The sequence below is a fragment of the Rhinoraja longicauda genome, chromosome 13, assembly GCF_053455715.1.
Source record: "Rhinoraja longicauda isolate Sanriku21f chromosome 13, sRhiLon1.1, whole genome shotgun sequence".
Classification (NCBI taxonomy): Eukaryota; Metazoa; Chordata; class Chondrichthyes; order Rajiformes; family Arhynchobatidae; genus Rhinoraja; species Rhinoraja longicauda.
In genome coordinates, this window is record NC_135965.1 from 46,531,668 (window position 1) to 46,557,670 (window position 26,003).

At 42.0% G+C, this 26,003-nt stretch overlaps 1 protein-coding gene across 1 annotated transcript in view; it reads left to right on the forward strand.

Annotated features, from left to right (window-relative positions):
* Positions 1 to 26,003, forward strand: part of dis3l2 (DIS3 like 3'-5' exoribonuclease 2) — a 150,959-nt gene that overhangs the window by 112,776 nt on the left and 12,180 nt on the right. Inside the window, exons 15-18 of the mRNA XM_078410894.1 lie at positions 15,295 to 15,478; positions 19,057 to 19,143; positions 22,544 to 22,691; positions 25,484 to 25,614. Coding sequence (XP_078267020.1) covers positions 15,295 to 15,478; positions 19,057 to 19,143; positions 22,544 to 22,691; positions 25,484 to 25,614 — 550 coding nt within the window. The remainder of the gene's footprint in view (positions 1 to 15,294; positions 15,479 to 19,056; positions 19,144 to 22,543; positions 22,692 to 25,483; positions 25,615 to 26,003) is intronic.

Consider the following 26,003-nt stretch of genomic DNA (forward strand, 5'->3'; position numbering starts at 1 on the left):
AACATGAGGTTAGCTCCAATTTATTTCAAACAAAGCATTTGATTATTCACCATGCAGGTTGCAGGGAGACTGCTTAAGCATCTATTTTCTTTCACATTATTCACAAAGTTTGGATAGAGTGGATAGAAAGATAGATTCTTGATTAACCTCAAATAAGCTCTGAACGACATAGACTATCATTATTATTGCACTATTGTTTTTTTTGCGTGTGTATATTCATATATATATATATATATATGAATATACACACAAAAAAAACAATAATACTGCTAAAGCAACAAAGGTGTTTTTCAAAGCTAAAAATGGTCAATTCTTGATTGGCCAAGTCAATCACCCAATCTGAACCCAATTGAGCATGCCTTTTATATGCTGAAGAGAAAACTGGAGGGTACTGCCCCCAAAACAAGCATAAGGTAAAGATGGCTGCAATACAGGCCTGGCAGAGCATCACCAGAGAAGACACCCAGCAACTGGTGATGTCCATGAATCGCAGACTTCAAGCAATCATTGCATCTATATATGTATATGTATGTATGTATGTATGTATACAGTGCCCTCCATAATGTTTGAGACAGAGACCCATCATTTATTTATTTGCCTCTGTAATCCACAATTTGAGATTTGTAATATAAAAAATCACATGTGGTTAAAGTGCACTTTGTCAGATTTTAATAAAGGCCATTTTTATACATTTCGGTTTCACCATGTAGAAATTACAGCAGTCTATATATGTAGTCCCCCCATTTCAGGGCACCATAATGTTTGGGACACAGCAATGTCATGTAAATGAAAGTAGTCATGTTTAGTATTTTGTTGCATATCCTTTGCATGCAATGACTGCTTGAAGTCTGCAATTCATGGACATCACCAGTTGCTGGGTGTCTTCTCTGGTGATGCTCTGCCAGGCCTGTATTGCAGCCATCTTTAGCTTATGCTTGTTTTGGGGGCTAGTACCCTCCAGTTTTCTCTTCAGCATATAAAAGGCATACTCAATTGAGTTCAGATTGGGTGATTGACTTGGCCAATCAAGAATTGACCATTTTTTAGCTTTGAAAAACTCCTTTGTTGCTTTAGCAGTATGTTTGGGATCATTGACTTGCTGTAGAATGAACCGCCAGCCAATGAGCTTTGAGGCATTTGTTTGAACTTGAGCAGATAGGATGTGTCTATACACTTCAGAATTCATTATGCTATTATCATCAGCAGTTGTATCATCAATGAAGATAAGTGAGCCAGTACCTTCAGCAGCCATACATGCCCAGGCCATAACACCCCCACCACTGTGTTTCACAGATGAGGTGGTATGCTTTGGATCTTGGGCAGTTCCTTCTCTCCTCCATACTTTGCTCTTGCCCATCACACTGATATAAGGTAATCTTTGTCTCATCTGTCCATGAGACCTTTTTCCAGAACTGTGGTTGCTCTTTTAAGTACTTTTTGGCAAATTATAACCTGGCCATCCTATTTTTGTGGCTAACCAGTGGTTTGCATCTTGCAGTGAAGTCTCTCTATTTCTGTTCGTGAAGTCTTCTGCGGATGGTGGTCATTGGCAAATTCAAACCTGACTCCTGAAGAGTGTTTCAGATCTGTCGGACAGGTGTCTGGGGATTTTTCTTTATTATAGAGAGAATTCTTCTGTCATCAGCTGTGGATGTCTTCCTTGGCCTGCCAGTCCCTTTGCGATAAGTAAGCTCACCAGTGCTCTCTTTCTTCTTAATGATGTTCCAAACAGTTGATTTTGGTAATCCTAAGGTTTGGCTGAAGTCTCTAACAGTTTTATTCTTGTTTCTCAGTCTCATAATGGCTTCTTTGACTTTCATTGGCACAACTTTGGTCCTCATGTTGGTCAACAGCAATAAAAGTTTCCAAAGGTGATGGAAAGATTGGAGGAAAGACTAGGTGCTGAGAGCTCTCTTATACCTGCATTAAGGAGGCAATTAACCACGCTGAGCAATTGCAAACACCTGTGAAGCCATGTGTCCCAAACATTATGGTGCCCTGAAATGGGGGGACAACATATAAACACTGCTGTAATTTCTACATGTTGAAACCAAAATGTATAAAAATGGCTTTTATTAAAATGTGACAATGTGCACTTAAACCACATGTGATTATTTTCTATTACAAATCTCAAATTGTGGTGTACAAAGGTAAAAAAATAAACGATGGGTCTTTGTCCCAAACATTGTGGAGGGCACTTTCTGACAATAAAACACTCGTGACTGTCTTGATTAGTGCGGATATCAGGGGTTATGGGAGAGGGCAGGAGAATGGGGTTGGGAGGGAAAGATAGAGGGGCCATGATTGAATGGCGGAGTAGACTTGATGGGCCGAATGGCCTAATTCTGCTCCTATCACTTATGAACATGAACATAAAAATAAACACCCATAAAATATCTCGAAATGGAAACTTTTAGTTTGACCTTTGCAGGTGATAACTAACTTGGGAAACCTGAGGTACCCCATGGCCGATGGTCCATCCGGGTCTCTCTGCTACCTGCTCTCATCTGAGCTCTGCACGTCTTCAGGGGGCTGACGAGAGATGTGGGGATTGAATAGCGGAGTGCACTTGATGGGCCAAATGGCCTATTTCTGCTCTTAGACCTTATGAACTTCTGAACTTTATAAAGTAATTTACATCCAGTGCAAGGAACTAATACTGAACAAGGGCTATAGTCATTGTCTGCTCCATGAAACAAATATGTTTCAGCACAATCTTCACTGCTTAGACCAGCTGTTTGACTGCAGTGACAATTGACTGCCCACTGACTTCTGACCTTACGCCATGTTATTACATGGCATGTAAGCCATCTGCGCAACATGGTCTGAGCAGCACATACACAGAGTCATTGAAGTTTCCCTGTCTGAAAACTTCAACCCTGTAGCATTACACCAATATATTAAAACTTTTCTCATTGTTTTGGCAAATTGCATATAAAGTGAGATGTCAGCATCATTGAAGATGGCTTCGGACTTGTGAGAAGTTTTGAGTGTTCCAAATATCTGGTTTAAAGTGAGAAATGACTCAAAGTCATAATCATATTTTAAAAAGATTGTTTGGTGTTTGCTTTGAACACCCCCACCCCTCACAGTTCTTCAGAGCGAGAGCCAGAAATGACCATTTTTATGATGAGATTCTTGGCAGCGTTGAGTGGAGTTTTCATAATTCTTTGGAGTGGGGCTCTGCTGAGCCGCGGGTCCATGGGAGTTTGCTGCTGACAAGAGCAGTTTCCACCACTGAAAGCACGGGTGTCTTGATGTTTCTGAGTGAGCTAAGTCTGCCACAGTGCACGGATCCCTCCTCCCTGCCTGGAATGAGCATCGGATCCAGGGCGGTGGTCTCTCAGGCTGTTTGCTCTCAAGATGAACTGAATCTCGAAATACAGCTGGGCTCTGCAGAGTACAAGTGTGCACTGAGGAAACATGCACTGCCCAATGTGCGCTGTGCATTTGGGGAAGGGACATGGGTTCCAAAGGGTTTCACATGCATAAAAAGTCTAACTTTTACAAATGTGCTGAATAATTTCTTTGAAGTCTCTCTGTTTTCCTTGTTGAATAAAGCACATGTATTTGCATTGGCCAAGGCATTAATTTCTTGCATGGGAAAAATCTTCCTCTGAATTGACTTTGGAAATGATATGATAAATTGTACAGATCAATCAAAATGACATGAATAATTGGCATGAATACAAGGAGCTGGGCATTCATATCTGAATCAGAATCTCCAGTAATTATCTAAATCATCAGATTAAACATTTCAGAATTATTTTCATGGCTGAAGCAATGGCCTTATACAAATTGCCTGGATTATCAAAAGGTTGAGGAATAACATCAGGAATGTTTTATTTGACAGCATAAAGCACAGGCAGGCTTTATGTTCTTGGTCTGACAGATGCCTGACTGATCAGTTTCACCCCGGTATTTCAGCACAGGGTTGTCATGGAACTGTGTATTTATCCAGTATTCAATGCATTCCTTACACTTCATTTGTTTCTTTGATGTCTCATTACACAACAATAGATCATTTTACGATTCAAAGTATTCATGCAACATTTTCAATTTTGCAAAGGGTAGCAGACAGCTTAATATAGGTGAGGAAAATGTGGTGTGAATCTTAAAATAATTACCAAGCATTGACCGTTAATAAGAAATGTCAGTACTGTTTTGTTTGCGTGATCAGTCTTTGAACAGTAAAAAACTTTCATGTTTCTATCTGGGCTCTTCCAAGGTCGCACAAAGTGACTGAGATTCATTCCTTTGCAGCCATCCTCCAAATCTAGTTCTTAGTAAACTTGCTGTTTAATGTTTTGTGTTGCCATACCTGTTAGTGCTTAAAACAAATGTTCCCAGGGTGTTTTATTTCATATTTTTGTGAATGAAACCTGCAGAGAGCTTTTTCTTGTTATGTTTAAGAAAAACAGTAGGAGAATATTTTTCTTTCATTTCTGCCAACAATCAAATTGTTTATTTGCAAATACATTCAGAATTAAATATTTTGGCCTTTTAGTTCTGTTCAAAGTTGCGTACACAGTTTTAATGAGTATTTGGTGAAGATGGTTAATTCATTCATAGACTCTGTAAAGAGATGTTGGGACTGTTAGGCTGCTGCTTATCCCATGCACGGTCAAAGCCATCTGAACTCATCAACATCATGAGATGCTTGCTGTAATGTGTGTGCATGTGAGTACTTGCTGAGTTTATACACTTTATAAAAATGGTTCTGCAGTTTATATTCATATAATATCTTTCACATTACAGCATGGCCTAAATCATATGTCACAGCGCACAGACCTTGCAAGGTCATTAGGAAGGTGGCCATGATTAAAGAAATCTCAGTCAGTTGGAATATTATGGGACATAGACTACAGCGGTTTTAGTGGCAAAATCAGACTGGAATAACTTGTACTGGGGAGCGGCACCCAGTTGGCTGGCCATAGTATGTTTTAGAAATAAAGTGAAGTTGAAACTGGAGCGGTGATTACACTAAGTTGAGATATTTATTTCAGGGTTCTGAATAGAACTCTGATAATATGTCGCCCAGTTCTTTGCTGCTGGACAATCAATTTTTCCAGACTACTAGATCTTATTCTAATTCATACCCAACTCATTTTGATCTTCATCAGTCAGAGTATTGAGTGTAGAAGGTGGGGACATCATGTTACAGTTATATAAGACATTGGTGAGGCCACATTTAGATTATCCTGTTCACTTTTGGTCAACATGTTATAGGAAAGATGTCGCTGGAAAGGATGCAGAGCCGATTTACGAGGATGTTGTCAGGATTCGAGGGTCTGAGCTGTAGGGAGAGGTTGAGCTGATTAGGACTTTATTCCTTGGAGCGCAGGAGGATGAGTGGTGATCTTATAGAGGTGTACAAAATCATGGGAGGAATATATTGGGTAAACGCACAAGACCTTTGCCCAGAGTAGGGGAATCAAGAACCAGAGGACATAGGTTTAAGGTGAGAGGGAAAAGATTTAATAGGAATCTGAGGGGTGGTGGGTGTATGGAATCTGCCGGAGGAAGCAGTTGAGGTACTATTGTGACCTTTAAGAAATATTTGGACAGGTACAGGGATAGAACAGGTTTAGAGGGATATGGGACAAATGTAGGCAGGTGGAACTAGCGTAGATGGGGCATGTCGGTCAGCATGGGGCATGTTGGGCTGAAGGGCCTGTTTCCATGCTGTATGACTCTGAATTCACATCTTTCAGATGCTACAGTGTTACAATAAATGTTCTGGTGAACCGAGCAAGTTTGTAGGGATTGTGGAAAACGGGGTCCTGTCAGTTTAAAGGGAGCACCAGTCAGTGGAGGGGAATGCGGGAATGGGGGCTCGTGTGAGCAGCATTGATGTGGGCACAGGGATACCAGTGAGCTGGAGGGGCGTGTGGGGACAGGGGCTGGAATATTAGCAAGTGATGTGGGCACAGGGATACCAGTGAGCTGGAGGGGAGTGAAGGGACCAGGGCTTGTGTGAGGTGGATGGGATGTGGGCACCCTTCAGACTGGGTTTGATTTAAACCAGCACCTGCAATTCTTTCCTGCGGAGAGGTTTTGTGGACTGATGTGGTGAGCTTACATGAGCTCAGAGGCTGCAGCTTGGAATGACTAAGGGCAACGTGGTGTTGCCCTCTGCCTCCATGCAGGGTTCAGGCACAGACGCTGATTGATGTCAGTGGGCAGTGATGCCTGTTGTGAGCCATGTGTGCTCCAGTATTTGTGGTTGGTGTTGTACCATTGAAGCAACAGGGTGGGTGGGACATCATCCAATGCATGTTGTTGGGAACATCAAAGGCAGAACAAGTTGATGACCCAAGGAGGATGTGGAGGCTCGTGTGTTATGGTTGTTGGTGAGTCACCAAGAAAACCAGTCTCGCTAAAGCTACTGCAAGACAGAGAAATACCCTGTGTAAACAATTGTTCCGAGAACAAAGTATTGCAAATGTTGGAAATCTGAAGTAAAAGAGAAAATGCTGGAAATAATCAGGGGGCATATGCGGAGGCAAACCTATAACAGTCATAGTTGTACTGCATGGACATCGCCCTTTGGCCCACCTCATGCATGCAGGTCAACCCAAGCTAGTCCCATTTGCCCACATTCACATCCCTCCAAACCGTCTAATAACCTCATCAGTCTTAAACTTAACCCTGTTTTGGTCTGGAGAGTGCTGCCTGACATGCTGCGTATTTTTAGCATTTTTCGCTTTATTTTTTATTTATTCAGGTGGTTTCTGTAGCAGTGATTAAATGTTCTGGGACCCAGTGAGAAATAGTGAGAAACATTAATAATACAAAACATTAATAACAAGAAACTTTCTATCCATTTCATGCTCTGGAATGGATATTGTTTGACCAAGTTATCTTCATAAGAACCACCTCATACTTTCATGCCAATAAACTGTCAATGGGTTTACTCCTGTCTTTGACAAAGCCGTTGCCACAAGACAGACCTGCTTGCAACGTGTGCTGCAGCTTAGAAAAGATTCCGTCTTACACCGCAGAAAATTGCTTCACTACGAGAAGAAATTAGGATCATTTATCTCATTGATTAATATATAGTTTGTCTCTTTGGAAACATTCCATAAAACATTATTTTGAATACTCTTTAAACAAAGAAAGCGTCTGCATCTTCTAAAGGCTTTGGGATGAATTTTGGGCACCCACCCATTGGAAGTGGGAAGGAGGGAAGTTTAAGACTCCTTGCATGCCACACTTTTAACTGTGCCTCCAGCTGAAAATAAAGCAAATGTCCAGCTTTGGTTAAAATCACACAGGTGCTTCACAGTGAGAGAAGCCAAGCTTGTTCATGCCTCAGCACTGAACTGCTCTTACCTCATGCTCATTGTTCATGCCTCAGCACTGCACTGAATGAACAGCAAAAGTCCATTACAGTGAGAGAAGCCAAGCTTGTTCATGCCTCAGCACTGCATTGCACGTACCTCATGCTTATTGTTCGTGCCTCAGCTCTGCACTAAATGAACAGCAAAAGCCCATTTGGTTTGAAGATGGAGGAAACTGAGAGAAGACCGGTGTGGTCCCAAAAGAGGGGTGGTCCACCCGGTGTGATCTTCCTGGACCTCCACATCTGCGGCACTAGGTGCAGCTGCATAGTCTTTGTAGTCAACCAGCAAGTATCTTGGGCAGTTAAACATGGGAACTAACCCAATATGGGAAAGAGCACGACTTTAGCAAGAGCTGGCCAACCATTGTCTGCCCTCTGACTGAAGCAAGTAGGAGGAGACGTACGGCATGCATTGTCTGTGGTGAACGGTCACTAACCTTCCCTCATCTCGATGCAGTCAGTTGTTTCCAGCAGGAATTAATGAAAATGACAAGTTGTTTAACCTATGAGAATAGCAATGAAATTTAATATAATGTAATCTTTCAGAGCTACAAAGTGCACATTTGATTTTAAGAAGTGTTTGAGATATGTTCAACATCATTAATAGGCTTTGTGATTATTATACTCAAATTTAAACGTGTCTTACATCTATCGATGGTGTATCTACTCCAAAAGGGATCATCACTGTTCTCTCAGGATTAGTCAGTGACACATGTACTGTCCCCATCTGATTATTTGACAGCAGTAGGAATCACTGAGAACATTTGGTTAAAACTTTGATTTTTTAATTAATTTGGGCTTTTACAAATACACCTTGAATGAGCTTGATTATATTTGGTGATAGATGCGAATTTTAAAACTGTCCATCTGCAGTTGCTAATTTGCAGTTTGATCTCGGGTTGCGTATTTAAATACACTTGGCAAAGAACATTTGAATTTGTGACCCCAACTGCACTTAGTTCGACGCCAGATCCACGCCCTCTACAAGCGCTTCCTTTCCCACTTGGACTTCACAAAGAATCGCAAGCTTGCCCACCTCCGGACCACTCCCTCCACCGACACTCCTCTACTCGACCGCCCGCAGACCCAGGGCTCCACCGCTGGTCTGCCTCGCCTGCCCGAACACCACCAGGCTGAGACCCGCCACGCTATTACCACTACAAGGAGCAGCACCAACACTCACCACCTTCCTGGCCGATCTCAGGCCTGGACTATCGAAGCTGCCGCCGTCGTTGACTAATTTCCATCCTGCACTCAAATTCACTTGGACCATCTCCAACATCTCCCTACCATTTCTAGATCTCACCGTCTCCATCACATGAGACAGACTATTGACTGGCATCTATTACAAACCCACTGACTCCCATAGCTATCTAGACTACACTTCTTCCCACCCTGCTTCCTGTAAAGACTCTATCCCCAACTCCCACATTCCTCCGTCTACGCCGCATCTGTGCCCAGGATGAGGTGTTCCATACCAGGTCATCGGAGATATCCTCATTCTTTAGGGAACTGGGGTTCCCCTCTTCCATTGTAGATGAGACTCTCACTAGGGTCTCCGCAATATTCCGCAGCTCCGCTCTTGCTCCCACTTCCCCCATTCATAACAAGGACAGAGCCCCCCTTGTCCTCACCTTCCACCCCATCAGCCGTCGCATACAGCATATAATTATCCAACATTTTCGCCACCTCCAACGGGATCCCACTACTGGCCACATCTTCCCATCTCCACCTCGTTCTGCTTTTCGCAGAGACCGTTCCCTCCGCAACTCCCTGGTCAACTCGTTCCTTCCAACCCAAACCACCCCCTCTTTCCCTTGCAACTTCAGGAGATGCAACACCTGTCCCTTTACCTCCCCCCTCGACTCTGTCCAAGGACCCCGACAGTCTTTTCAGGTGAGGCAGACCCGCTGAGTTACTCCAGCACTCTGAAACGTCACTCAGTCCTTCTCTCCAGAGATGCTGCCTGACCCGCTGAGTTACTCCAGCACTCTGTGAAATGTCACCTATCCATGTTCTCCACAGATGCTCCCTGACCCGCTGAGTTACCCCAACACTCTGTGAAACGTCACCTATCCATGTTCTCCACAGATGCTACCTGACCCGCTGAGTTACTCCAGCTTTTTGTGTCTACTATTTGAATTTGTTCTCTCATGATTGTCACACTTGTATATCTGTTTCTGATGTCATGATTTATAGAAATCCCTATCTGATCGGTGTAAATCAGGAGTTGTATGCGATCTATATCTTCCTCTAAATGACTGATGATGCAATATGAAGGTATATGTGTATACAATTACTGAAAATGAGATTTATTTTTAAATAGTTCTTTAAAGCTATTTTAAAACTCGCTTTGGTTTCGAGTTTGCAACATCAATGACTAACTGCATCAGTTTTGTATATATACACCTAGAGGGGGTTGGATTAGGTGAAAAAGTATTACGACGTAGCATTTTAATGATATTAGTTTAGTGACATTTAAATTTCCCAGTCATAATAATGTGATGAAGAAGCACAGACTAATCATTTTGTTATTTATGTTTAATCTCTCAAGTTTATTTGCTAAATTCTTGCTAACTATATAGTTAAAAATGTTGTTACAAAAGTTACCTTACCAAAGGAAGCAATTAATCGAAGTATAAGAATCACAATGCGAAAGCTCTAGTTGTAAAACATTCAGGTGACCTAGTTGTCTCTCTCTGACCAACACCGCACCTTTACTTATCATCGTACTCTCCACCAATCCATAAGCAATTTAGTTTTATCAGAATTATGTACATGTGGCAGAAAAAGACATTCTGCAGGTTGAGGTTCAGTCAGTGCTTCAGTTTGTTAATTATATGTATGTCTGAATACTTGGCGTCTCCTTGATCAATAGAAGTAGACAAGGTATTGTTCACTTACAAAAGCATGTTTTCTGAGTCTGCAATTGCTGTTCATTTCATTCCTTTCCCTTCAAAATGAATGTCAATGCCACCATTTTTTATGTTCCTACTTCAAATTAATTGCACATCGTATAAAGGTTCTATTAATGAATCAGATTGCCATTGTAAGTGAAAGAACCTCAGAGGAATGTGCTCATTTTTGCATTTCATGGCTGGTGATAACACTTGTGTGTGGACAGGGGACATGTGTGTGAATGTCATGTTCCAACTGTGTGACCACTGACAATTGCTGCAGAAGCTTGTAGTTTGCAAGTACTTATTTCTAATGTTGAAATATAACAAATAAAATATAACAATTTTGCTAGTATGTTAACATAAAATATCGTCATATATTGGGTAAAATTACACTTTCATGAATGACTAGCTTTTGAAGGTTTACCTTTGATAAAGTTATCAGTTAATACAGAAATTAGTTTCAGAAATTTTGAAATTACCTATCATAACTTTACATTTTTACTGCAGACAGAATATTTTTTAACTTAAAATTTCTTTGTCTAAAATATGAAATAGCTTTTCTGTATACTTTAAACTGCATGAAGAAACGTTCAGCTAGTCACCAGCACTATACTCTGTAAGGAAGAGACGTACAGAGATGAAGATAGAATTAAATGAATAAGAATTGTTAAAATTTGATCGAGATTTGAATGTAGGTAGAAAGCAAGTTGACAGCAACAGTTATGACCGTTCGCACAGAAGATCTCAAGCTGAATTGATATACCAGGTAACACTGATAAAATGTAAAGGTACCCATAGTAAAATGCAGTGTGCATTCTTGTTAAATTAAGGTTGAAATTTGACCTTTTAATACCATCAAACAAAAATATGACTTTTATTCTGCAGTCATCCCGTGGACTCCCACTTTAGAAATCTTTATTTTCCCCCTTGTGCAATGCATCAAAAGCTCCCATTGCGAATGTATTGGTTTTCCAGCCAAGTTTTGTCCTGTATTCCCTCTCCTCATTAAAGCAGCTTTAATCCAGTTGACAATATTTAATTGTTATTTTGCATGACTTCTGAACGTATTGACATTGTGATCACTGTTCCTTAATTCCTCTCCCCACCACAGCCAGTTGCCCCACCTCCTCCTCCATGTCCTCCCAATGACATTTTGTGTTGTTTCTTCCTCAAACTTCAATTGTTCTAATCATAAAAATTTAGGTACACATTTTGAAAGATTTTTTTCCCATAATGCTACTTGAAGCAAGGGAAAATTCTGTCAGGTTCTGAGCAAAGTTTAATACCAATATTTCCACACAATTTATTTTGACATATCTCATGCCATATAAAGGACCTTGCTGTACAAATAGCATGAAGTGTTATTTCTCCGACCCCTCAAAAGTCTCAAACCTCTCAAAACTTAAATGGTGAAGCATCTAGTGACCTCCGGAGGTAATGCAAGCTGCTATGTGCTTTCAATGTCTATGTGGCAAATGTAATATTCTCTAGTTTCAAAGGTAAAAAGTACCTTGTCATACATTCTTCATTCACAAATCAGTCATCTTTGCTTTGTGTCTTCCTCATTCAGATAGTTCAGGTGGGATCTTCCTCCACTCTTAGATAGTGCAGGTGGGATCTTCAAAGTACAATTTAGGATAAAATCTAAGTTCTCTTCTTGGACCTATTGGAGAAATTCTAATTTGAAATTTAAAAAACTGCAATATAACAAACATGTCAGGTTTTCAGTATAATTAAATTAACAATCTGGACAATAGTCTGTTTAGCTTCACTCAAAGAGAAAGAACCCGCATTCACCTGAATGAAACCAAAGCGTGGTTAAGGGTTAAATTATAAGGTTACATTTATTAACTTCAGTTAAATGGATCATGTTTAAAAGGATGTAAAGGTTCTATTGTGTGCTTTCACAGAAATTATTTCCTTTGGGAGAAGTGCGAAAAAATAGTCACCACAAAATTAGAAGTGGGCCATTGGAGGTGAAATCAGGAAACGGTCTTCACACAAGAGCTGGAAATCTGGATCTCTCTCAAAATGCTCTGGGTGCTGAATCAATTGGAACTGAAACTTGAGTGCAATAGATTCCAAGAGATATGGAACAGAAGCAGATGTGATGTTCAGGTGAAGCATAGCTGTGGTTTAACTAATTGGTGGAGCAGGTTTGAGGGGCAGCTGGGTCCAATCATGTTGCTTTACAATACAACTCATTGTGGGCAGCTCTGTGACATTCTGACGGAAAGCTGGAAAGTAGAGTACATTTGAACAGTATTCAGTGTAACACTCAATCCATTATGCCACCGCTGCAGTGGAATTTTATTTAAGCCAAGTTACTTTGTTAAGCTCATCAAGTCTAATTGCCACAGATAAAAGCAGCCTGCAGTTGTTGGGAGTTTATTTTGTGAACTCAGCAAGTCAGCAGATTGAAATGTACTTGTCAGTTAGTTCACAGCTTCGAAGCATCCTGCAGTTTAGTATTGTTTTACTTCTGTAACAGAGTGTGATATCTATGTTTTGATGTACCTTTTTAATATATAACTAACTGTTCTCCCTTGGTAGTATTCACTGTAAGTTGAATAATAGGCTGTTTTTATAGAGCGCAAACCATCTTGCCACATAATGCAAAACATGTTCTTTCTCTGCTGCAGTTAAGCTCCGTTTTCTCAAAGTAATTGGAGTCATTTTGACCTAACCTATCTCAGGAGAATGGCCGTGTTTAATGGCGAGTTCAACTTATTCATGAAATTCACCTCCATTAAAAATCTGATCTTAAAATTTCTCTGATTATGGTTTAAGTTAATGGGGTTGGCTCACGATGATGCTGTGTTCTACTCAGGCACTGCCCTTCTCTTAACATCTGCTGTCTGCACACGTCCACAAAAATGCCCTGCTGAGTTACTCCAGCATTTTGTGTCTATCCTCAAAAATACCTTCGGCCCGTCGAGCTATTACACTATCTCCAGCTTTCCAAACCATCCAACCTCCAAATCCTCTTCAGATTTTATCCTAAATCGTACTTTGAAGATCCCACCTGCACTATCTAAGAGTGCCCATTTCCCCTTGCGTACCGTCACATTCGGTGGTCTTACCTCAGTCTTCTGGCTGCTGAACTATTGACCTTGCCCTTGTTGCCCACACAGTCCAGGCTAGCATCCCCCCTTCTGTTGCCCGTGTCGTGACTGTTGCCATTCCATTACAATCCACTTTACTTTAGTCTTTAGAGATACAGCATGGAAACAGGCCCTTCAGCTCACCAAGTCACAGGAAGAACGTACAAACTCCATACAGACAGCACCTGCAGTCAGGATGGAACCTGGGTCTCTGGCACTGTGAGGCAGCAACTCTACCGCTGTGCCACCGTGCCTCCCCAGTTTGGCCAAGTCTTTGGATATCTGCCCTAATTTACATGTTGATTTTATGGTGCATAGATTGTAGTGTAATTTGAAGTAGTACAAAAAGGTACTAAAGTGCAAGAAAGGAGTAACTGAGTGAGGTGGAGTTAAGCGTGAGAGGATGTGATGGCACCTCCAGGAAGGGGTGTGAGAAGTGATTGTTCAGGAGTTGGTAGCTGCTGCCTTCCCCCTTACCTGAGTATTCCCAACGGCCCACACGATAAGTGGAAAAACACAGCAATCCCTGACCCACCTCTGAAACAGCAGCCTTGTTCTCAGCCTTCATGTTTGTTATCGACTGTTGTGGAGTAATTCAACAGGTCAGGCAGCATTTCTGGAGAAAAAGGGAAGATGACGTATACCCCCTATCACTTGGCTGACTTTGTCTTACTCCTCCCTTGCAGCTTTCTTCCCCCTACCCCTGCAAGCAGTCTAGAGAAGGGTTCTGGCCCAAAACGTCATCTATCCATTCCCTCCACAGATGCTGCCTGACCTGCTGAGTTACTCCGGCACTTTGTCTCAACACTGCATCTAATGACATTCTGAGCACAGATGGACAATAACAAGAAGCCATGTTAAGAGGAGCAACATGCAAAATGCCGCTACTTTCTGGTGCATTTTATTTAACTCGTTTGAAGATGACAAATTATTTCAAAATGTTTTGCTATTACTTGCATTGGTGCAAAATACTTCGAGATTTGGGATTTCTCCCACTCCCATTGCACTCAAGCACTCTTTATCTGCCTCCAGCCAGAAGGTTCTACTACACCAAATCCTACTTTTAGTGAGAGTGTCTGAGCATTTGATTGCATGTACTGTGAGGAACAACAGTTACCCTTAGTGATAACAGCCTATACTCATTACTCCATAAAGATTAACAAGTGAGGCATGGGGTGTTTTTGATCTGCACAAAACTTCTCAACAGATCAAATGTGCAGCTGTTCTGGTTCCTGAGATTTGTAAAACATATGTAATTTTAAATGTGCATCCTGTAAAAGCAATATATAAAACATCTGCTTTGTTCTTTTTCTGTCTTGAGTGTTGGAGTGAAGACATTCTGTTTAACATGTGTGTGGATTGGCACTCCCCATCTCTGCTTCAACATCTCGCAGCGGCTAGCAACTGCTGCCACCTGCTGGAAGGATGGATGATGCTCTGGTTTAAAAAAAGACAAAGTGCTGGGGTAACTCAGCGGGTCAGGCAGCATCTCTGGAGAACATGGATAGGTGACGTTTCACAGAGTGCTGGAGTAACTCAGTAGGTCAGGCAGCATCTGTGGAGAACATGGATCGGTGACATTTCAGGTCGGGACCCTTCTTCATAGTGGTCCGTGTTCTCCAGGGATTCAGTCTGAAGAAGGGTCTCGATCTGAAACGTCACCCATTCCTTCTCTCTGAATTTAAAGGAGAGTTAGATAGAGCTCTAGGGGCTAACGGAATCAAGGGATATAGGGAGAAGGCAGGCATGGGTTACTGATTGTGGATGATCAACCATGATCACATTGAATAGCGGTGTTGACTCGAAGGGCCAAATGGCAAGTACAGACCCAATTGCCTCTTGTGATGCATCATTTTGTGATTCTGTGAACACACAAGTCTCCTTCCAAAGGCAAGAAAGTTGCACTTTGCTTTTTTGTGACCTAACAAATTGTTGTTCCTTCTAGATTGGTTGAAGAGTTCATGTTACTGGCGAACATGGCTGTAGCCCACAGCATTAACAAGTCATTCCCAGAGCAAGGTTTGCTTCGCCGTCACCCACCACCTCAAACCAAGATGCTGGATGACCTCATCAAGCTGTGTGAGCAGCTGGGACTGCACCTTGACTTCAGCTCTGCAGGCACATTGCACGTGAGTGTTGACAAAAACACAACCTACAACCAAATGATGCTTTCATCTACTCTCCATGATCAAAGAACAGAAAATGTCCGTTTTACTGAAAATATTTCACTTTACACGATCTACTTCCCAATCTGCCCTTTCTGTCCTGGGCCTCCTCCATTGTCAGAGTGAGGCCCAGCACAAATTGGAGGAACAGCACCTCATATCATATCATATCATATCATATCATATATATACAGCCGGAAACATATTTTGCTTGGGTAGCTTACACCCCAGCGGTATGAACATTGACTTCTCTAACTTTAAATAGCCCTTGCTTTCCCTCTCTCTCTCCATCCCCTCCCCCTTCCAAGTTCTCCCACTTGTCTTACTGTCTCCGACTACATTATATCTATGTCCCGCCCACTCCCCTGACATCAGCCTGAAGAAGGGTCTCGACTCAAAACGTTACCCATTCCTTCTCTCCAGACATGCTGCCTGTCCCGCTGAATTACTCCAGAATTTTGTGTCTACTTTTAATTCTATGCTGGAGCAAATGTGAGGTGTTGTACTTTGGGAGTTCATAAGTGATAGGGGTAGAATTAGGCCATTCAGCCCATCAAGTGTACCCCGCCATTCAATCATGGCTGATATGTCTCTCCCTCCTAACCCCATTCTCCCGCCTTCTCCCCATAACCTATGACACCCGCACTAATCAAAAATCTATCTCTGTCGTAAAAATATCCACTGACTTGGTGCCAACTCCACAGCCTTCTGTGGCAACGAATTCCACAGATTCACCACCCTCTGACTAAAGAAATTTCTCCTCATCCCCTTCCTAAACGAACATCCTTTAATTCTAAGGCTATGACCTCGAGCCCTAGACTCTCCCACTAGTGGAAACATCCTCTCCACATCCACTCTATTCAAACCTTTCACTATTCTCTACGTTTCCATGAGGTCCCCCCTCATTCTTCTAAACTCCAGTGAGTGAGGTCAAATGTAAGGGGAAAATATACAATTAAAGGCATGACGCTCAACAAAACTAATGTGCCGACGGACCTTAGGGTCAAAGTCCATAACTCCCTGAAAGTGGCAACACGGTAGAGATAGATGCAAAAGGCTGACGTAACCTAGCGCATCATACAGCATTTCTGGAGAAAAGAAACAGGTGACTTTTCGGGTCGAGACCCTTCTGAAGAAAATGTCTTCCAAATGGTAGAGATGGTTGCTTTCACAGTTCAGGGCATTGAGAAAAAGGTTCTGACAGTCTACTCTATCTATGCCTCTCATCATTTTATGTACCTCCATCGGTTCTCCCTCTGCCTCCGATGGTCCAGAGAAAAAAAGGTTGTGAGATTTCCAAGGCTGGCTTGAAGAGAGGGATAGAATCAAAGTGCAGCCCACCCCTCAGCTCAGTGGATTTGTTTTTTGTCGTCTGGCACGTGAAGTGTGTTTAGCTCAACGTCATCATTTTTTATTGAAGTTGTAGTATTCAAAATCATTCCTCAAATTATTTGGCCCTTTGAAAATCTATTCACACAGTTATCTCCAGAACCTGTTTTTAAACCATTAAAATTAATTGACTCATCATTTACAGAGTGATCAAAAGGGGAATAATTTGATAAAGTTTTTCTTCTTACCCTTTCAATATTTCAATTTGAAACCAGAGCAACTTTTGTGGTCTACAATTCAGATCTAAAGTCGCAGCTGAAACAAATACCCAAATAGTGGGAACATTTGGCAAGTTGGGCAGCATCTGTGGTTGGAAGAATGAAGTTTGTGTTTCTGGTTACTGGCCCTGATCATTTGGAGAAGTGAGAAGGATAAATTTAAAAGAGAGTTAAAAAGAGCTCATGGGGCTAGTGGAATCAAGGGATATGGGGAGAAGGCAGGCACGGGTTACTGATTGTGGATGATCAGCCATGATCACAATGAATGGCGGTGCTGACTCGAAGGGCCAAATGGCCTCCTCCTTCACTGTGGAATTCTCTGCCTCAGAGGGCAGTGGAGGCCAATTCTCTGAATACATTCAAGAGAGAGCTAGATAGAGCACTTAAGGATAGCGGAGTCAGGGGGTATGGGGAGAAGGCAGTAACGGGGTACTGATTGAGAATGATCAGCCATGATCACATTGAATGGCGGTGCTGGCTCGAAGGGCCGAATGGCCTTCTCCTGCACCTATTGTCTATTGTCTATTCACCTATTTTCTATGTTTCTAAGGCAAGTGTGTTGTAGATTGCACTGGAGGGAGGAGGAGAGGGGGAAAGAGGAAAGTGTGTGAGAGTGGAGATGTGGGTTGTGAAGGCAACAGTAACATCCGCTGCTGACAGTGAAACGTTGAACAAAAGGAAACATTGGAAGCGTGAGCTGCAGCGTGCAGCGCTTCCTGGATGTCTGAAATAAAAAAGAATGCCAAAAATAGCAGCATATCACACCGCATCTGTGGTGAGGAAAGCTGAGGAGATGTAACAGTTTAATTTAGAGAGACAGCACGGAAACAGGCCCTTCGGGCCACTGAGTCCGCCCCGACCAGCGATTCCCGCACACTAACATTATCACACACACGAGGAACAATTTACAATTATACCAAACCAATTTACCTAGAAACCTGCACGTCTTTAGAGTGTGGGAGGAATCCGGAGCACCCGGAGAAAACCCACGGAGGTCACAGGGGGAACTTACAAATTCCGTACACACAGCACCCATAGTCAGGATGGAACCTGGGTCTCTGGTGCTGTAAGGCAGCAACTCCACCTCTGCGCCACTGTGCTGCCCCTAATGGTGATGGGATGGCTGAACATCACAGCTATCTTGTTCTGACATGGACAGGAAAGGTAGTTCATCTGAAACTGTCTCAGCATCTTTGTCCTGATGTTTGGCAATCAGAGAAATATTAGTCGTTAAATCTTTGATCCATTGTTACCTATGAATTTTCAAAAATGCCTTTAATTAGAATTATATTCTGATGAATCCAAAACGAACTCTTTGAATGCAAACAGAAATTGCTGGAAATATTCAGCAGGGGGAAAAGCTATAAATCTCACTTTTCATCAGAACAGGAAAATGAATGGCTGGTTCATCAGAGAGAGTGGCCTGTACAGTGTCATTCAAATCTCTTTCACAATATCTCAACGAACTCAAAGCAAGTGAAGCACCCACCAAGCACCCTACCCCTAACAAAACACAGCCCCCCATTCATTAGCAACAACCCCCCCTGCACATAACAATGTGAGAGTGAGCAGATAATCAATTGGGGGATAAATATTGATCTTTACACCAGGGATATCTCCCTGCCCCTTGTTGTGGTGCCACAAAACCTTTTTTTTACTTCCCTTGGAGAACAGACAAGGGCTCCATTTCTTGTCTCATCCAAAAGATGGCACCTCCCGGAGTGTATCTCACCCTCAGTTACTGGGCTCAGACTGAGTCGTACTTGTGCCCATGAGCATTGGACTCAGGCACAGCTGACACAGCAGGAACCTTTGTGATCAGGTGGAAGGCAAGAGATTAACAAGGTGAAGGAGATGCTGGAGAAACATAAATGAGTACAGGCTGTCCAGGAGATGTAACCTGTAATAATGGTTTATTTGTTACTTGTGAAACAGACAAGCTTAAATCAAACACTGGGAATAGATCAATATTCTGCCGCCAGGAAGGAAGTCCTCACCCACATGTGTGCTCGCCCCATGCAGGTGAGACATTTACTTTTATACAGCTCTATTTGTACAAAAATACTATTTAGTTTGTTAAAACGATTGGTAATTTTCTTTTAAATTTCATGAATACTTGCTTGAACTCTGCAAATTGCTTTTGCATTGAATGAGAGATGCATTATTTACGATAACCAAACTTGCATTCACAAACCCATTAACATGTGATAATGTATCTTCTTCATATTTGGGTTGACTGTGTAAAGAGAATGTTTGATGAGAAACCATTCTGCTGCATTGTACATGGAAGGTTGGATCGCAAGGACCTGGCCTTGAGAATAATGCGGTCCTCAAGTTCTGTGCAGATCTGGGCTCATCAAACACATTCTGCCTCCCTACATTTGAGTGCTAGGTTTCATAAATAAGGAAGTTACCCAAATAAACGCATCACTTCCTCGCACCACACCAAATGGAGTGGGTTTGATATTAATGTCAACTGCCAGTTTACCATCATTACTTGGTGAAGTGGGCTGTATTTCTGCAAAAAGGTGATGTTGAACAGAGATTTTAGTTGCTAGTAGATGGGTGCTCCCCTGTGTTTGCAGTCGGTTAAATGAAGGCAGTCTTGAGTTTTTAAATCACACACTCAGGCATAACTTATCAAACTCGATTCACTTAAAACTTGAGACAGTGCCAGGAGTTGGAGAAGTGGACAGTCCGCCGCAGGCGTTGATGGATGATGGCGAGTTTTGTTGGCAACAATAACAACAGTTGCTCCACTGCAGGCCCCAATTCTTGGGTAATATTTCCCTTCTTGCCTCTCAAGTATTTTAATAAAGTTTAGGAAATATTCCTGGAAAGACTCCTGGGTCAAACCCTGCCGGTTCAGTCCAGAATCATTACCCGCTGTGACCCCATGGCTGCAGTCCACTGCTGTGGATGTGGACGGCCCATCACCCCAGCCTCCAGCATCAGAGACGCCACCAGCATCATCCCGACACCCCCGGGGCACCACTCACACAGTACGTTGTCAAGGCAACTGCCCCAGCTCCTGTAAAACCTGCAGGTGATCATTGGGTCATTGTTCCCTCAGCACGGACGTAAAGTCATTTCCCTCTCCCTGAGCTCCACAAGTGACAGGCTTGATGCAAAGTGATGGATGAATCCTCCCACATTTCTCTGGGCTTCTGCGCTTGGTGTGCAGGCACAGAAGGCCCACACCTAGTTGTAGTGAGATCCAACTTGTATTGTTTATCCTCAGATTGGTCTCTGAAAGGCGCAAACTTTTAGTGCCTGAACTTATTGCTTGCCAGTATGATGCAATTCCTCATGGTTTAATATCAAAGTAAAAAGTTTTGGAAAAAAGATCAAGTTGCTAATATTATGTAAGTTAAATTTCCTCACTTTCTTGTGCAAGTGTGTTGAACTATCCAGAGGTTGTTTGAGCCAAAAGCACCTCTTTGCTTGCCAGTTAAATGTTCATCTGCCCCGTCCGCTTGCTTTCATCCATGTTAATCATTTAATAGGAAAGGCCAATCAAACTAAGAGTATATATTTGTAGTAACTTTTACATTTTCGAGGTTGGCAGTTGTCCACATAAATATTGTGGAAGCCCAGTAATGTATAGGCACGAGGAAAGCAGCAGTATGTTGTTTCTCATCATGTAATGGTCAAGATATCTGACAGGCATCACCCAACTTCCCGCTGTTATTATGAGCTGGTGTTTGGTGTGGTTGCCTAGCAGTGCTTTTTTGCATTGTTTTTAGGTCGAACATTTCTATTACTAGATACAGAGGAATTTAATTTATCATGGTATTTGTCTTTTGTTTCATAAGTCATCTGCTAGAATATTTTAGCATTTACTGTCTAGAGTGCAAGGAATATTGCCATCGGCACATATCCTGAGCAGTACATTGTGAAGCTCTTGTAGCAGCCACCACTTAAAAATATACTGGCAACACTCCTGAGACGGAATTGTGGGAGGAAATATCAGCAGATAGATTTTTTAAAAACAAACTATATTTATTCATAGCTTTGCAGCTGCATTGTATTCTAATATATCATAATGCAAATATAATGGGGGAAATATTTTTCATTGTTTCTCCTAATGTCTGCACATATACAAAGCAATACAATGGTGTGATAGTTAAGATGTTCCATGAACATGGTTGGTATATCACCCCAAAACTATCCTCACTTGCGGTGCATTAAATTGGTTTCTCAACGTAAAGAGATGAGAGTGATGTGTTACATCTAGATTGCTGTACCCTGACAACTGAATGATTAGAAGCTAGAGTTTGAGGCATGTGTAAGGGAGAGCTCTCTGAATTTAAAACATTCCCGTTAAAGAGTTTGTTGTTGCAAAGTAACGTGAGGATAATTACTTGCTTCACTCTGCAACATTCAGAATCTTTGTCTTTGCTCACATCTTGTTCTTCATTCTCCATCGAGGCACAGTTAGACTAAAGTGGTATACACCAGAAACCAGTCTATAAATCATGCCTGTAATCTTTCAATGCACACGCATTTAATCTCTTTCCAGATGGCACAGTGCATCTGCACGAGTCCTTCCTGATGAAGCATTGTTCAATAGTCAGAAAAAATTAGAAAGTTAAATGATGTTTCTTGTAGTAACTCAAAGATATAGCCATCAATTTTTCAGAAAGCATCGTTTGGATTATTAATTACACCTCGAGACCTAATAATAATAGTGTAATTCCATTGTAATGATCTGAAATTTAAATATAATCTCCCATGATGTACTTGATCGTAGGAATATTTTTGTTACTTGATTAAATCTGCATTCTCACACATATTGACATTATGAAACATTAAAAACAGATTTTTTTTGTGTATAACGCTATGTAGTTTATTTATGGTTGTGTGTACAGATACAGTGAAACGCTTGTTCTGCATGCTATCTCGTCCAACCCCACTGTGCATGTGTATAATAGATCCTGTTCTGGAACAGCAAGCAGAGGGTCGCCACGGTCCAGCGCCATCTTGCAACTTCCAAATCTCTGAAAAGTCCGTTCTTGTCCCATTTTTCATTTTCTCCTAGATTTCCTCCTAGATTTCTGCGTTTTGCATCCATTGGTTCAGTATAGCTAGAATGACAAAACTCGAACCAAGTTTTGTGCATGTGACTAAGCGATGGTGAAACTAGACGATTATTGCAGTGTGTAGCTTTTAATGTTCTGAGAAAGACATTTTAAAAGGTTTTTGCATGATATAACTTGCTCCAAGTCAGATTTTATTCAGATTTTGTGTTTAAACTGATTAAACTAGTATACTGAAGTATCCGATTGCACCATTTTGAGCCTTTCTTTTTTCAGTTGAGTAAATGGAATGTAAAAAGCAGAGTAGAATTGGAAATCAGATTTATATAACATCTACAAACTACCCGTCATCTTTCATTGCAAAGTGTTTAATGTCTTTCCAGATGGCACAGTACTTCTGCACAGGAGTCATCCTTGATGAGGCATTGTTCCACCATTATGCACTCAATGTGCCATTCTACACGCACTTCACTTCCCCCATCCGCCGTTATGCTGATGTCATTGTCCACCGGCTACTTGCCGCATCAATCGGTGAGTTGTACAACCTTTGCTTGTGAATGCATGTGTTTTTGTATGTGTCTGCATCTGAGTGCATGTGTTTAAAACATTGTCGGGAATCAACTTAGAAAACAAATCTCCAAAGTTTATAGATTCATAGAGTCACACAGAACGGAAACAGGCCCTTCAGCCTGCAGCCTGACTCATCCATGCCAACCAAGGTGCCCTATCTAAGCCAGCCCCACCTGCCTACATTTTGCCCATATTCCTCTGAACTTTTCTTATCCTTGTACCTATCCAAATGTCTTTTAAATATTGTTAACTGGTCTCAGCTACCTCCTCATAGAGTCATACAGCATGAAAACAGGCCCTTCGGCCCAACTTGCCCACGCCAACCAACATGCCCCATCTACACCAGTCCCACCTGCCTGCATTTGGCTCATATTCCTCTGAACCTATCCTATCCATGTACCTGTCTAAATGTTTCTTAAGCGTCACAATAGTACCTGCCTCAACTACCTCCTCCAACAGCTTGTTTAGTTTAGTATATAGGTACAGCGTGGAAACGCCCTTCGGCCAACCGAGTCCGACCAGAGACCCCCGCACATTAGGACTATCCTACACACACTAGAGATAATTTACACATACACCAAGCCAATCAACCTACAAACCTGTACGTCTTTGGAGTGTGGGAGGAAACTGAAGATCTCGGAGAAAAACCACGCAGGTCACGGGGAGAACGTACAAACTCCGTACAGACAGCACCCGTAGTCAGGATCGAACCCGGGTCTCAGGTACTTTAAGCGCTGTAAGGTAGAAACTCTACCGCTGTGCCACCTTGCCGCCCTATACACCTGGATCGTGCCATTCCATACACCTACCACCCTTTGTGTAAAAAAAGTTGCTTCTCGGGTTCCTATTAAATCTTTCCCCATTCACCTTAAACCTGTATCCTCTGGTTCTCGATTACACTCATATAACCATATAACTCCTCACACATCTGTAGATTGATTTCCATTTGCTGCATTTAACAATCCCCAGATACCCTCCTGCAGCCAAGGGCTCCCTTCCTGACTAATGAGCGCACTCTCAATGTCAATAGCATTGGCAAACATCCTGGCCCCTACATCTAAATGTAAGTCATTATTATAAACAATGAGCTGTCACACAATCCTGGCTGAGCTGAGTATTTACACCATAACTCACAGTATTTTACTTTCAACATACCAGTTCTTTGTAATTTCTAACATATCTGCTGTGCTGCTGAAAGTAAGAATTTAATTGTTGCGTTTCAGGACTTGTGACAATAAAACACTCGCCTCTTGTCTTGACTCTATAATAAAAAACATTGAACATGAAAAGCTTTCTTGTGGATGAGTTGCTACAAGATTCCCGTTCCCTCTCACACAGTTTTCTCTGGAGCCGCTGTGGCAGTGATGCTGACAGCAAGAACTCTTTAGTGATAATTCCAAATCATTTAGGTCATGCTGTGTTGTTTTGTCAGTGCAAGGATAAAGGCTGGAGATCATTTCTGTTTTGGTCTTCAGTTTTAACCCAGTCTCTCCAAATAAAACCCGAGTTTCTCTAATAAACAATCTGATGTGCGATTGCCTGGTTTTGCCTGAGCTGCTGAGAGTGTTGAAATATATCTGTGCTAACAATATTTTGTTTATTAACAATATCCATTGCACATTTGCATAAAGCATCCTTCCCTTGAAACACTTGGGTAAGTAATATCCGCCTTACAAATTAAAGAAATACCACTGAAAGTCACAAAACTCGCATGGTGGTGCAGCGGTAGAGTTGCTGCCTCACAGCGCCAGGGACCCAGGTTCAATCCTCACTACGGTTGCTGTCTGTACGTTCTTCCCCTGACTGCGTGGGTTTTCTCTCAGATCTTTGGTTTCCTCCTACACTCCAAGGCTTACAGGTTAATTGGCTTGGTATCAATGTAAAAGTGTCCCTAGTGTGTGTAGGATAGTGCAGATGTGCGGGGGTCGCTGGTCGGTGTGGACTCAGTGGGCCGAAAGGCCTGTTTCCGCGCTGTATCTGAATGAATGAATGAATGAATGAATGAATGAATGAATGAATGAATAAGTTTATTGGCCAAGTATGTGCATATACAAGGAATGTGCCTTGGTGCTCCGCTCACAAATGACAACATACAATTAACAATTAAGAATAAAGCATAACCACATCAAAACAATAAGGATATAACATTACGGTCTAAACATGTGGGTGAAAATAAACCAGAGCAAAAATGAGACTACAGACTTTGGTTATTGAGTAGAACTATCACTCGTGGAAAAATGCTTTTTTATGTCTGGCTGTGGCAGCTTTGACAGTCCGGAGTCACCTTCCAGAGGGAAGTGCTTTGAAGAATTTGTGGCCAGGGTGAGAGGGGTCAGAGATGGTCTTGCCCGCCCACTTCCTGGCTCTTGCAGTGTACAGTTCGTCAATCTCTAAACTAAACTAACTTTTAGTTTTTTCGGTGGTAGACTCACCATTTAACCTCACATTTTATTATTCACAGAACAAATTAGTCTCATACTGTGAATTCCTAATTTATGCTAGCATCGAGGCAAAGTATAAATGTAACCATAATATCAATTGAAATGGGCATAATAAGCTGAAAGTTTGTAATAACTCAATGATTGCACTTTATCAATACAACATTTTAATTTTGGTTTCCACTGGAATAATTAGCCATTTTTATAAACTCCGCTAAACCAATAATAAACTTTCAAGTGCGGCATGTTGACATTATAATTGTCGATTAATAGCTGCCTTTAATATTCGCTGGTATTCTGGATTTTGTTTTTCAGGTTCTGGTCAACAGGTTGGCCTTAATAAAAGTGAGATTCAGAAACAAGCAGACCATTGCAATGAGAAAAAAAGTGCCTCAAAAAAAGCGCAGGAGCTTAGCGCAGACATATTTTTCTCTGTTTTTGTGAAGGTAAGGATACCAAGGATTATTTATCTGATTCCTGAGGTTGTTTTGCTGATGTCCGTTGTAGCAGGAGCAGGGAAGGGACTGCACACTGTGCAAGTGTGAGAGGGATTGCTGGCGGAGCGGGGGCCAACAGCCGTTACGTATGTCCACTGTCAGTGTGCTTTTGGCCTGGCCCCTGTCAGTATGAGTGCAGACCAGCGCCTTGTCTTGCAGTGTAGGCCCTGCCTAATAGCAGCTGGGAATCATTCTGAGTTCAGCTGCTGCAGGTTACCGATGAGAATTAATTGTGAATGCTGCAGCCAGAGATAACACCACGAGTAACAAGACTCTGGTGCTGAAGGGTGACAACGCGGGAGAAATTAAAGCAAAGTAAAGTTGGAGCAAAGATGGCA